Source organism: Oncorhynchus nerka, linkage group LG25, assembly GCF_034236695.1.
Source record: "Oncorhynchus nerka isolate Pitt River linkage group LG25, Oner_Uvic_2.0, whole genome shotgun sequence".
NCBI lineage: Eukaryota > Metazoa > Chordata > Actinopteri > Salmoniformes > Salmonidae > Oncorhynchus > Oncorhynchus nerka.
The window spans coordinates 38,351,595-38,366,195 of NC_088420.1; the positions used below are offsets into that span (position 1 = coordinate 38,351,595).

At 41.8% G+C, this 14,601-nt stretch overlaps 1 protein-coding gene across 1 annotated transcript in view; it reads left to right on the forward strand.

Moving 5' to 3' along the window:
• LOC115109489 (C-Jun-amino-terminal kinase-interacting protein 2-like) overlaps nt 1-14,601 on the forward strand; it is a 41,547-nt gene that overhangs the window by 7,902 nt on the left and 19,044 nt on the right. The window contains exon 2 of the mRNA XM_029634429.2: nt 10,349-10,454. Within this exon, the coding sequence (XP_029490289.1) occupies nt 10,349-10,454 (106 nt within the window). The remainder of the gene's footprint in view (nt 1-10,348; nt 10,455-14,601) is intronic.

Sequence of the window (14,601 nt, forward strand, 5' to 3'; positions counted from 1 at the left end):
TAGTCTATTTATTATTTTGTACTCCCTGACGAAGGCCATGCAGCCAAAACTTGTCAATTTTAAAACTTTGTTTCCATTGAACATGCCATACAAATTAAGGTATTTTGATTAATTATGAGGAGTGCCTTATTCCTTTCTTTTTGATGACCGATTTACACCTTTTATCAAAGTGTACCTTCTGTCTACCAACACCTACTGTTGTGTACCTTAGCAGCGCTTCTCTTTTTTTCCAACACTTTTTTTTCCCCTGCAGGCTATTTATTATATTTCAAAAGTGATATTGATTTGTGTTTCAATGCAACCAAATATCAACATTTGAAGGATATTTATCTTCTACTTGGATAGTTCCATCTGTGCCACTTACTGGCTGGCTTTAATTCCAGTCTGTCTACAAATGTAATAAATTATATGTTGGATTCATCATATGTTGGTCTCCATCTCAACCAAAAATCTATGTTAAAGAATAGGACTAAATAAAATCAAACTTGAAATGCACTTTAAATAAAGGTTGATTTGATTTATACCTATTCCTTAATTAAAACTTTTGGTTGAGATGGAGATTTGAATCCAACATATCAATTATTAATTTGTAGACAAAGTGCAATTAAAGCTAGACTAAGTCAGTGGTACAGATGTATCTTCTGCTTGGATAGTTCCATCTCCTTCAAATGTTGATATTTGGTTGCGTTGACAACCAAACACAATTCAATATCATGACATTTTATATCAACCAGAGCTTGAAACCTTAGGCCTTATTGTATAGTCTATTTTATGTTGAATTGAAACAATAGCGGTTGATGACTTTGCAAATGCTATATAGGCTGAAATAGCATCGTTGATAATATGAGTGATAAAGTATGGTCACATTTCATTTGATCTGTTAAACCTACCCTTTGGAATGACTTCAATAGCAACAGTGAATCTACTTAGTTTAAGTGGAGATCTCTCAACAATCATTCTCATGATAGCTCATTGGTAATAGTCTGTCAAATTCATAGCTATGCAGGACTGGGATTGGTTAAAACCCTGGATGGAAGGCCAAATGGTAGCTGTAAATCAATTCTCCAGTAGGGGGTGCTGTCTAGCCGAATGTTTTCTTTTCTGATTGTGGATATGACATAGATCTGTTTTTTATAGGTAAAAAATCAAACATATTTTGTTGAAATGTGGTTACCATGATGACAGAATCCTGTGGTTGAAATTTCACCCTTAAAACAACAGTTGATGAATTTTATAATTACTTTTTCAAATCCAATGTATTTTTTAAAAAGATTCCACGTCACATAAGGTTGACAAATTACGCTGACATATATTGATTCAACCAGTTTTTGCCCAGTGGGATTAGTCATCTACATCACCAGGAATCTCTTACAGAAAGATAAAGTGGGAGTGGAGCTGAAAGGAGCCACCCCCACTTTTGATGATTAGAATTTAGAAGAATACACAGGACTAATTCTATTGTTCATTCTATTCTAAGGCTGCTCCTCCTGAGTGGAGTTCTGGAATCATGAGTGGAGTTGGACTCCTCAGAGACCTGGCAGCGCTAGATTCACCTCCCAGAATTGAGAGCTAGCTACACACTTAGAAAAAAGGGGTACGAAAGGGTTCTTTAGTTGTCCCCATAGGATAACCCTTTTTGGTTCCAAGCGTTCTACCTGGAACCTAAAGGGGTTTTGCCTGAAACCCGAAAGGGTTCTTCAAAGGGTTCTCCTATGGGGACAGCCGAAGAACCCATTTAGGTTCTAGATAGGAAAAAAAGGAGCTAAGAGTGTAGACTGCAATCCCATTAGCAACACACATGCCACGCCTTGGGCTGTTACAGTGGCCGTGTTACTGCCACATCTGCGTTGATGAGTCATGACCGCAGTCAAATTCCATGTGATTGTTTAGTCATGGTAACTAGGCTTCTCCAAAACTGTGCTCTGATGCCACTGATGGACAATAGTAGGCTATCAAATGGCCTGGTAGTAACAAATGGCATCACCACTGGCCTGGTAGTCTGCGCTCTTTAATCCTCTAATCACTCTGACATCAATACAAATGCATTCGAAAATCAAATCGAACACTTCATGAGCTCATGTTGCGCAAAATTTACTATAGGCTATGCAATTGCGTGAGAACAGAGTTTTGATGGCCTCTCTTAACAGCCTTGAGGGATGTGGGAATTGGGAATTCCTGCACGGCTGCAACTTTGGCTGGATCTGCATGGATACCTTCAGCATTAACCACATGATCAAGGAACTTGAGTTCTGGCAGACAGAAACGACACTTCAAGTTCAAGGTCAAACCTGCAGCCTTTAGTCTGTCGAAGACGGACTGTATGTCTTGCAGATGATCCGCGACAGAGGAGGAGTAGATTATGATGTCATCCAGATACACAAGACAATTTCTACCCCTCAGGTCTCCCAGGACAGTCTCCATCAACCTTTGGAAGGTTGCTGGAGCATTCTTCAAGCCGAAAGGCATGACTTTGAAGGAGTACAAACCAGCAGGGGTGACAAAGGCAGTCTTGTCCTGACTAGCGGGATCCATTGACACCTGCCAATAGCCACTGTTCAGATCCAGATTACTAAAGATGGATGCTCCTGCCAGAGATTCCAGTATGTCATTTATGTTTGGTAAAGGGTAAGCATCGCTTTCTGTTATGGCATTCGGCTTCCTGTAGTCCACACAGAATCGATATCCACCATCTTTCTTAGGAATCAGGACAACCGGAGAAGCCCATCTGGAAAAAGAAGGTTCCACAATTCCATTCTCCAACATGCTTTTGAGCTGTTCACCTCATGCCGGTTATAGATTTTGCGTTTGAAGACTGTTGTACGGCCGAGTGTAAGAGTACAGACCTCACTGTTCATGTCCAACATCTTGGAGAGCTGCCACCTTTCATCATCTGACAGACATGCCTGTTCCACCGCTTGTTTGATGTAGAAATCAGCATCAGGTTTGCTTTTGCTCTCGGATAGAAGGAGGGGGGGTGGTACGGCGGTAATCAGGGTGATAGTTGGGTTCTCGGACTTCACTGGTGGAACATGTTTTTGTCTTTGTCTCTTTATATTTTCTCTGTCTCTGACTTGACCTTGTCCGGACTCTGCATAATGTAACAGGCTCCAGCCTGAAATCAGTGCATTACCAGGTTGAAATGGATGAGGCTGGCAATAGTCAGAGTGCAGCCGATAGGAGGGTTCGGACATCGAGATGGTCAGTCCACTGAAGAACAGGAAGTCTAGACCAAGGACTACAGCAAATGCAAGGCTTGAATCTGCAAGAATAGCCATAGGAAGGTTTAGTCTCACGATGCAGTTTTATTATTATACTAATCCAGCCCAAGGGGGTGGTAGGTTCTCCATTGGCCAAGTACAATGGTCCCTCCCATGTTCGTAGCTTCTCATGAGTTAATGCCATGTTCTGCCACAGGGCCTCTTGCATCAGGGTGTAAGATGCCCCTGTGTCCATTATGGCCTTCCCTCTCCAGTTCCTAACAGTCAGAGGAACCAATAGTTGTTGCGGAATAGGAATAAGACCGCTAGTTGTGCTGTCTAAATGCTTCATGGTGGGCATTAAAGCTGACCCAATTGTATGCAAGTCACCACGCCTGTGTAGACGTTTAGTCTTCTGTCCTTTCTGACCTTTTCCTGAATCCTGACGCTGGACATAGAGCGGGCAAGAATCTGGAGGAATTTGGACTTTACACCTCCAACACATCACTGGACTTTTGTCCTGGATCAAATATCTGAGACTTTTGTCCTGGATCAAATATCTGAGACTTTTGTCCTGGATCAAATATCTGAGACTGTTTAGCCCCAGGAGAGTTATGGGTATACTGGGATGAGGGAACAGGGTTTTTAGTTTGGAGGTGGTGCTTCCAGTCCTCCAGACCCACCAAATCATCCACATTCTGCACACGTTCTCGAAGTCGACTAGCAAGGTGGGGAAACATGTTCTTAAGGAGTTTGACCATCTCCTGCTCAGTAATGTCAGCCTTCCATCTCATCTCCTACATAGAACTCGATAGGAGAAGGCAAAGTCCCGTATTGGCTCCGCTTCACCCTGGACTCTGTTACGAACACGTTCCGCCAGTTCATCCCCATAGTCCTCTGAGAGGAATATTTTTTGAAACTCCTCCCAGTTTGACACATGTTCACAGGCTTTCTCCCACCAGCTGTACCATGGAGAACACTGCGGAGGGTGGCAAGAACCTCCAAGTCAGCAAGGGGCCGGATAGAAAGACAATCATTACACTTAGATAAGAAAAACAGTGGATCAACATCATCTTCTGGGCTGCCGAAAGTGGGGATAAGTAGTTTGATAGGGAGGGAGTACTCTAGAGGAGGCATGACAATGGCAGCGGGAGTTCTGTTTAACAGTATCTTCAGAGGGTTTTTTGTAGTGCTGCCTGTTCCTATTCCCTTACTGGCCAAGCCAGTGGCAGAGGTAAAACCTGAGGGAGGTGCAGAAGGTTTGTCTAGAAGGGAAAAGCACTACATTACCTCCTGGTGCAACGCTTCCATTTGAAGGTCTGTGGCCTTCTGTGCTTTTTCCATCTCATTAACGGTGTCCTTTTGAGTCTGTTCAATCAAAAATCGTAGTTCCCCTGTGAGAGAGTCATTCATGTCCTCCATAACTTCCTTCAGATAAGAACACACTCCCTTCACAACAGAGGCTGACTCCTCTGCTCTCTGTTTTTATTCCTCCTCAAGAAAGATTATGACTTGATGGTTAGTTTCCATTTGTGTTTTGAACCGGTGCAGTTTTCCTTGAATATCCTGCTTCAGAGAATCTTGTAAATATTTCTCTCTGAACAATTTGTTGGTTTTCCTCCATTTGACAGGGAAGGTAATCCAACCTCCGCTGCACATCTGTCTGAGCCTCCACACAATCACAGAGTTTGCGAATGGCCTTCTCCTGCATTGTCAAACTATGATTGGTTGTGTGTCCAGTGATCAGAGACACCTCTCCAAGTCTCTCTGGACAGGGTAACAGGAAGAGGTTAAGAGGAGGGTAATGGTGGAGATGTTATAGGTGAGCCGGAAGCCTGGGGATTAGGGTCAGTGCTATCCAACTCCATTAGTCCATCGAGTCCTTTCACAATGAAAGAATCCCGAACATGATTACCATCAGGTGTGTCCATATTGACACAGTATGGGGTTCCAACAAAAGACCTGATTCAACCTAGTGTGGATGGTGTCATGGGTGTTTCTCTTCAAGTCCCTGTTTGGGCACCAATTCTGTAGCTTTATTTATTAAGAGAGGGGTAAAGAGATTTTGTTCGGGCGCCAGGCAGGTATTAACCATGCCGAAAGGAAAAGAGTAGAATAGAGAGAGTACCACTACCAGACCCACACACATCAGCAGAAGACACTGCCTAGAGTGTAGCCTGTTTACCAGATAGCCAGTGTAGAGAAAAGAGAATGCACACCCTATAAAACCCACATCACAGCACAGGGGTAACCCCACCAAGACTACCTCATACAATAATAATAATAATAAATGGCAGAGCAATTGAACAGAAACTTCATACAAGAAAGAACCCAGTCATCAACAGAGGATTTGCAATAATCTGTATGATCTTCCAGTGGAGGAGTGCAGAGAGTATGAATGTGGGGGGGTTCATAGACACAAAGGCCTTAAAAATGTCCACAATCTTCTCGGCCACATGTTATTAGTACACCCCACCTCAATACAGTTCAAATAACAATACACCCAAATACTTCTGGCAGGGCAATAATAGTCCAGGTCTAATGGACTTCAATGGGAAGTGCATTTGAAAAATAGAAAGTCTTGCAGGGTAAAGCACTGGAACAATTAGCGGGAAGAGAAAGAGGAGAAGAGAGATCTTAGCTGTGGTCTTCAGGCTTGCCGGTATACTGTCTGACCGTTCGATGGTTTGTATGTCAAAGCATCGCAACAATGTTGTTGCTAATCCATGCGATCCATAACCGGCACAGTCTCAAACGATAACAACCACGACCTAGAACTGTCACACCGATGATTGAGTTAAATACTTTATAAACTACACACGCTGAAAATAAACCAAACTTCTGCAGCATAGCACACACAATCAAACTGTCGCGCCAACCAAGTGCTCCTCCCCAAAGAGCTGAATGAACTGTCTTTATTTCCTCCTTCCTTACTGCTGAAGTGCTCTTAAAGTGGCAGCGCACGGTGAAGGCTCCGTGCAGGATTTCGCCACAAACTTCCAACTTCAACTTTATGTATATAGTCTTAATTTATTTCCGCATAGATGTGAGTGTTGGGTATATGTTGTGTAATTTGTTAGATATTACTTGTTAGATATAACTGCACTGGCGGAGCTAGAAGCACAAGCATTTCGCTACACCTGAAATAACATCTACTAATCATGTGTATGTGTCCAATAAAGTTTGATTTGATTTGACCTCTGTCACTGGCTTCATTAATAAGTGCATTGACGACGTTGTCCCCACAGTGACCGTACTAGAGGTTGACTGATTATGATTTTTTTTTCCAACGCCGATACTGATTAATGGAGGACCAAAAAAAGCAGATACCGATTAATCGGCCAATTATTTACAATTTTATATATTTGTAATAATGACAATTACAAAAATACTGAATGAACAATGAACCCTTATTTTTTAACTTAATATAATACATACATAACATCTATTTAGTCTCAAATAAATAATGAAACATGTTCAATTTGGTTTAAATAATGCAAAATCACAGTGTTGGAGAAGAAAGTAAAGATGCAATATGTGCCATGTAAAAAAAAAAGCTAACGTTTAAGTTCCTTGCTCAAAACATATGAATGCTGATGGTTCAATATTCCCAGTTAAGAAGTTTTAGGTTGTAGTTATTATATGAATTATGACGCGTCGACTATTTCTCTCTCTACCATTTGTATTTCATATACCTTTGACTATCGGATGTTCTTATAGGCACTTTAGTATTGCCAGCCTAATCCCGGGAGTTGATAGGCTTGCAGTCATAAACAGCGCTGTGCCTCAAGCATTGCTAAGAGCTGCTGGAAAAACGCAGGAAAGTGCTGTTTGCATGAATGCATATGAGACTGCTGCTGCCTACCACCGCTCAGTCAGACTGCTCTATCAAATCATAGACTTAATTATAATGAACACACAGAAATACAAGCCTTTGGTCATTAATATGGTCAAATCCAGAAACTATCATTTCGAAAACAAAATGTTTATTCTTTCAGTGAAATACAGAACCATTCCGTATTTTGTCGAAAGTGGCAACCCTAAGTCTAGATATTGCTGTTACATTGCACAACCTTCAATGTTATGTAAAATTTCGGCAAATTAATTACGGTCTCTGTTAGGAAGAAACACAGTTTGCAATGAGCCAGGCGGCCCAAACTGTTGCATTTACCCTGACTGCTTGCATTGAACGCAAGAGAAGTGACAATTTTCCTAGTTAATATTGCCTGCTAACATGCATTTATCTTAACTAAATATGCAGGTTTAAAAATATACTGCTGTGTATTGATTTTAATAAAGCCATTGATGTTTATGGTTAGGTACATTTGTGCAACGAATGTGCTTTTTCGTCAATGCGCTTTTGTTAAATCATCAACCGTTTGGCAAAGTTGAAGTAGGCTGTGATTCGATACATTTAACAGGCAAGATTGATTATATGCAACTCAGGACAAGCTAGTTAAACTAGTAATATCAACCATGTGTACTGTAGTTAACTGGTGGTTATGTGAAGATTGATTTGTTTTTTTTACAAGATAAGTTTAATGCTAGCTAGCAACTTATCTTGGCTCATTGCCGCCACAAGGTCCTTTTGACGCTGCAATCGCGTAACAGGTGGTCAGCCTGCCATGCAGTTTCCTCATGGATTGCAATGTAATCGGCCATAATCGGCGTCCAGAAAAGGCAGATTACCGATTGTTATGAAATTGGACCTAATTAATCGGCCAGCCGAGTAATCGGTCTACCTCTAGACCGTATGTACATATCCCAACCAGAAGCTATGGGTTACAGGCAACAACCACACCGAGCTAAAGACTAGAGCTGCTTTCAAGGAGCGGAACACTAATCCGGACGCTTATAAGAAATCCCGCTATGCATTTACACAAACCATCAAATAGGCAAAGCTTCAATACAGGACTAAGATTGAATTTTACTAACACTGGCTCTGACGTTCGTCGGATGTGGCAGGGCTTGAAAACTATGACTCCAACACCATCATTAAGTTTGCTGACGACACAACAGTGGCAGGCGTGATCACCTACAACGATGACACCCTATAGGGAGGAGGTCAGACAACAACCTCTCCCTCAATGTGAGCAAGACAAAGGAGCTGATCATGGACTACAGGAAAAGGTGGGCCAAACAGGCACCCATTAACATCGACGGGACTGAAGTGGAGCGGGTCGAGAGTTTCAGGTTCCTTGGTGTACACCACCATCTAACTAACATGGTCCAAACACACCAAGACAGTTGTGAAGAGGGCACAACAACACATTTCTGCCTTCAGGAGACTGAAAAGATTTGGCATGGGTCCCCAGATCCTCAGTTATACAACTGCACCATCGAGGATCCTGACTGATTGCATCACCGCCTGGTATGAAAACTGCTCAGAATTTGAGCGTAAGGCGCTACAGAGGGTAGTGCGTACGACCCAGTACATCACTGGGGCCAATCTTCCTGACATCAAGGACCTACACTACTGTTAAAAAGTTTGGGGTCACTTAGAAATGTCCTTGCCTTTGAAAGAAAAACACTTTTTCATCCATTAAAATAATATCAAATTGATCAGAAATACAGTGTAGACATTGTTAATGATGTAAATTACTATTGTAGCTGGAAACGTCAGATTTTTTTTTATTTTTATGGAATATCACATAGGTGTACAGAGGCCCATTATCAGCAACGATCACTCCTTGTGTTCCAATGGCACGCTGTGTTAGCTAATCCAAGTTTATAATTTTAAAAGGCTAATTGATCATTAGAAAACCCTTTTTCAATTATGTTAGCACAGCTGAAAACAATTGTTCTGATTAAAAAGAAGCAATAAAACTGGCCTTCTTTAGACTAGTTGAGTGTCTGAAGCATCAGCATTTCTGGGTTTGATTACAGGCTCAAAATGGCCAGAAACAAATAACTTTCTTCTGAAACTCATCAGTCTATTCTTGTTCTGAGAAATGAAGGCTATTCCATGTGAGAATTTTCCAAGAAACTGAAGATCTCGTACAACGCTGTGTACTACTCCCTTCACAGAACAGGGAAAACTGGCTTTAACCAGAATAGAAAGAGGAGTGGGAGGCCCCAGTGCACAACTGAGCAAGAGGACAAGTACATTAGAGTGTCTAGTTTGAGAAACAGACGCCTCACAAGTCCTCAACTGGCAGCTTCATTAAATAGTATGCGCAAAACACAAGTCTCAACGTCAACAATAAAGAGGCGACTCCGGGATGCTCAGTTCCTCTGTCCAGTGTCTGTGTTCTTTTGCCCATCTTAATCTTTTCTTTTTATTGGCCAGTCTGAGATATGGCTTTTTCATTGCAACTCAGCCTAGATGTCTAATGTTAACATAATTGGAGATTTGTACACACAGCGACAACAGTCCTGTAGTTGCTTTTTTTATTACAGTAAGGAGGGTTCACAAAGGCCTGAATAGTTTATTTTCAGACAGCAATTCATATTGAATAACATCCCAAATAATTTCCCTGTATCACATTGCAGGCTGCTGCTGGTCAGGAGCTCTGTGTGTGTGTTTATGATCTAGCCATGATTTCTGATTTAGCACTATTACAGTATGCAATTTTGCCCAGTTAGACAATGATCTAGTTTTACGTTTCCACCTTTTTTGATGTTTTTTCTGACACTGCTTCACAGTAGTTCTATATACATCTGTACTAAGCCCTGTCTGGAATGTCCTGTCCTCACTAGAAAACCTGCATTGCAGCATTTCCTTCTGAGCCTTACAAAAGTATCTTACTAATGGAGTAGATAGCTGAGCTTCTGTTGTAACTAATGGACCACAGTTATACAGATGGTTTATAGAAAACAAGATGATGAGCTCATGAACTGTTGTCTGCAAACTGGGGGGATAATGGCTGAACTCCTCTGTCTGCTTAGAGAGCAAAGCAAAATATGGAGGATGGGTGGGTTCTTGTGGCTGGTGAGTGAGGCACAGAACTAAATAGTGATGGGCCATATCTCAGAGCAGTCGTCCCCAGGGTCGGAGCACTCTGTGTGGGCATCACTCAGAGAGCTGCTCACCTCCGGAAGGGTGGTGGTCAGGTACATGAGGACTGGAGGTGAAATCACAAATGTTTGTGTGTAGGTGTGTGTGTGTGTACTATGTGTAAATATTAATGTTCTCCCTCCCGTTCTTCCAGGCCTTCCCATGACATCAGTCTGGAGGAGTTTGATGATGAGGATCTGTCTGAAATCACAGATGACTGTGGAATAGGACTCAACTACGACTCTGATCCATACGAGAAGGTGGAACGCACATACACATGCACACACATACACAAACACACAGGCACATACATACACCAATGTAATGTAGTGAAACGGCATGTCTGTAATTAAGAACTTTTCTGGGGACTATTCTGCTCTCCTCAATAAATAGATTAGCTTGCAGACGGCTTCAAACTACTGTTGTGTAAACTAAAAGCTCCTCCTATAGTACAGATAGAAAACAAAGGTCTTCCTACAAATTTGAAGCAAAGCACCTTGGCTGTCAGTCTGTTTGGGTTTCTTTGTGTGGCTGTGTGTGTCTCTGCCAACACATGGTGCTCAGGGCTTTGATTGACAATTGCTGTGGGTGACCGAGAGATTGAATATGAGAGAGGGAGAGAGTGATCGACTCCCCCGGTATAGCCATTGGAGGTGATAACTGCCAATTTGTGTGTACTCGGCTCATCTCTTATATAAGCGGCAGTGTAACTTGCTGTTAATACCTGTGTTACCAGAGCTCATTACATTAGTGACCTTATACTAAGCTCAGTCCTGCCCTATCATTTCCATCCTATCAACATCAGTTCCAGCATCAGAGTAGTATATGAATGGTACTGTGCAACTCAAATCCCCTCTTAGTGACCGAGCTCTGGAGATAATCCACAGACCTGTACTACTGGAGAAGCACTGGGTCTGCTTCCTCTCTCTCTCTATCTCTGTTTCCCTCTTTAATTATTTATCTGTCACCCCTTTCTCTCATTCCCTCTTCATCTCTCTCCCCATTTTCACTCTCCCTCCGCCCTCTCTCTCTCTCCTGAGGGATATGAATGTTTTATGGGGCTTTGAGCCATAGCTGCAGAAAAGGGTGAATAACCTAGTGCAGTTTGCTGCTATGCAGAGACAGTCCTCCCGCATCATTCCTTTACACCTTCTCTCCTCCCTCCCTCTCTCTTTCCCCTCTCCCATGACTGCTCATTCCTTCATTAGCTGCTTTGCAGAGCTCTGTTCAGAGAGATCCTACCTTCAACCCCCTTCTTTTTACCTCAATTCCTCCTCTTCCCCATAATAGACATGTTTTTGCTTCTGCCTCATTAATCCCACAACAACAAAAAAACTGGGCAATTGAGTTATATTTTTTCAGTCACATGCAAAGTTCTTTCTACAAAGCAATTTGTCAGTGTGTAGAGACGACCCGGGCCTACAACCTCAGAAAGCAAGTTAAGGGAAACACTTTTATCCTTGCAATCTGAGATGTCATATATCAAACGCAGATCACCCAATGGAACAAACAGGCCCTGACTGCTCAGTCCACAGATGTGTGGGTGTATGCCAGAGACAGTGTCACTCTTTGTTATGTTACATCATCAAACCCACCCCCACCAAGTCGCCCAGCCCCAAAGGAACTAATCCTGCTGACTTCGGACTGACACTCTGGATTAAGAACAGAGCTGGAGAGTGGTGTGTGTGCGTGTGCATGTGTGTTTGTTTTATGTATTTGATTGGGTGTTTGTCATCAGCCCATTAAGCCTCTATCACACAGTTAAATGGTTTCTGTTTGTTTATACATGTGCCTGTATTTGTATGTGTGCTGTATGTGTGTGTGATAAAGCACTGAAATAATTTTGTAGAGGTCATCTTTTAGCACTTTCTTTGATCTTCAAGGCTGACAACCAATCAGAAAAGTAGGATTATCCCTCTGCCCAATCCCCATCTCTGATTAATAACCATTCATTGTTCACTTCCTAATCTGCATACCCCTTTCAAGATTAGGCTTGGCTCCCTTTGAGTTACACGCACACACACGCACACACACCCATACCATCATAAACTGACTTAAACTGATTATGTCCCGGAGCAGAGATATTAGTCTTCAATCATGGGATTTTTTTAATATACCAGAAAGGGCATTTCTTGGAGAGAAGATTTAAATGTTTAAAATGTGATAATGTTTTTACAACCTAAGCCCACATCTCCCTCCATACTATTGGTGTAAACTGCTGCAGTTACTAATGTATTTTTGAAGATGACCCAGAATGCTTTGAGAAGGAGGAAAACAGATGTTTTCATGCGTGTAATTAAGTTTTTTGACTTGGTTGAACTGTAGTAAGCTGCGACACACACACACACACACACACACAGTACCAGTCAATAGTTTGGACACACCTACTCATTACAGGGTTTTTATACATTTTCACTTTATTTTGACTATTCTCTACATTGTAGAATAGTAGTGAAGACATAAAAACTATGAAGTAACACATATGGAATAATGTAGTAACCAAAAAAGTGTTAAATCAAAATATATTTCAGATTCTTCAAAGTAGCCACCCTTTGCCTTGTTGAAAGATTTGCACTGTTGGCATTATCTCCATCAGGATCATGAGGTAGTCACCTGGAATGCCTTGTTAGAAGTTAATTTGTGGATTTTTAGCCAATCAGGTGTGTTGTGACAAGGTAGGGGGGTATACAGAAGATAGCCCTTTTTTGTAAAAGACCAAGTCCACAATATGGCAAGAACAGCTCAAATAAGCAAAGAGAAACAACAGTCCATCATTAATTTAAGACTAATCTGGAAAACTTCAAGGACTTTGAAAGTTTCTTCAAGTGCAGTCGCAAAAACCGTCAAGCGCTATCATAAAACTGGCTCTCGTGAGGATCGCCACAGGAAAGGAAAACCTAGAGTTACCTCTGCTGCAGAGGATAAGTTCATTAGAGTTTCCAGCTTCAGAAATTGCAGCCCAAATAAATGCTTCACAGAGTTCAAGTAACAGACACATCTCAACATCAATTGTTCAGAGGAGACTCCGTGAATCAGGCCTTCATGGTCAAATTGCTGCAAAGAAACCATTAATAAAGGACACAAATAAACAGAAGAGTTACTTGGGCCAAGAAACATGAGTCCAAATTTGAGATTTTTGGTTCCAACCGCTGTGTCTATGTCAGACGCAGAGTAGGTGAACAGATGGATGATCTTTGCATTGTGTGGTTCTCATCATTAAAAATGGAGGAGGTGTGGGGGTGCATTTCCGGTGACACTGTCAGTGATTTATTTATAATTCAAGGCACACTTAACCAGAATGGCTACCACAGCATTCTGCAGCGATACGCCATCCCATCTGGTTTCTGCTTAGTGGGACTATCATTTGTTTTTCAACAAGGCAATGACCCAACACACCTCCAGGCTGTGTAAGGGCTATTTGACCATGAAGGAGAGTGATGGAGTGCTGCATCATATGGCCTCCACAATCACCCAACCTCAACCCAATTGCGTTGGACTGCAGAGTGAAGAAAAAGCAGCCAACAAGTGCTCAGCATTTGTGGGAATTCCTTCAAGACTGTTGGAAAAGCATTCCAGGTGAAGCTGGTTGAGAGAATACCAAGAGTGTGCAAAGCTGTCATCAAGGCAAAGGGTGGCTATATTTTGATTTGTTTAACACTTTTTTTGGTTACTACATGATTCCATGTGTTATTTCATAGTGTTGATGTATTCACTATTATTCTACAGTGTAGAAAATTGTAAAAATAAAGAAAAACCTTGTAATGAGTACATGTAGAGGTAAACTTTTGACTGTTACTGTACACACATAAATAATCAACCTAGGAATGGTTAATTTCCCCATTACGCACAAAGAAGCAATTCCAATTCTGTTATTCCTAATGTTGACATTCTGAATATCATGATGATGATTTTTACTGACTTTGGTCCTCCCACATGTTCTCACTGTCATTCCTATGCAGATGGAGAGGAGAGAACACTGGCCTATATTTCCCATAATGCTTCAGTGAAGAGAAAAGGGAGGTTAACTCCTGACTCGGGACAGTTTCTGCATTTTTCCCTTCAGTCTCGTGACTTGTCTGGGAGTTAGATATGAGCTACAGACGAGCTCAAGAGATGAGCTATAAATGAGCATGAGTTGTCTTCCATTCTCTGTTTGCCGTGTACAATGAATCTCAGTGAAAGCCTGGTTGGGTGGAAGCAAATGGCTTATTTTCCTGTTGGTATCTATCAATCTTTGGGAGTAGAACCAGAGAGAAATGATAAGAGAAATACAAAATGAATGAATGAAAGAGCGAGTGAGAGGAAGAATGAGAGAGGGCTGTCAGTATTTTGGGAGCAGACAGGATACTCAGTCCCTTGAGTCAGTCTCCGGCATAAATCACTGAGCTATCAGGTGAAGTGAGTCTC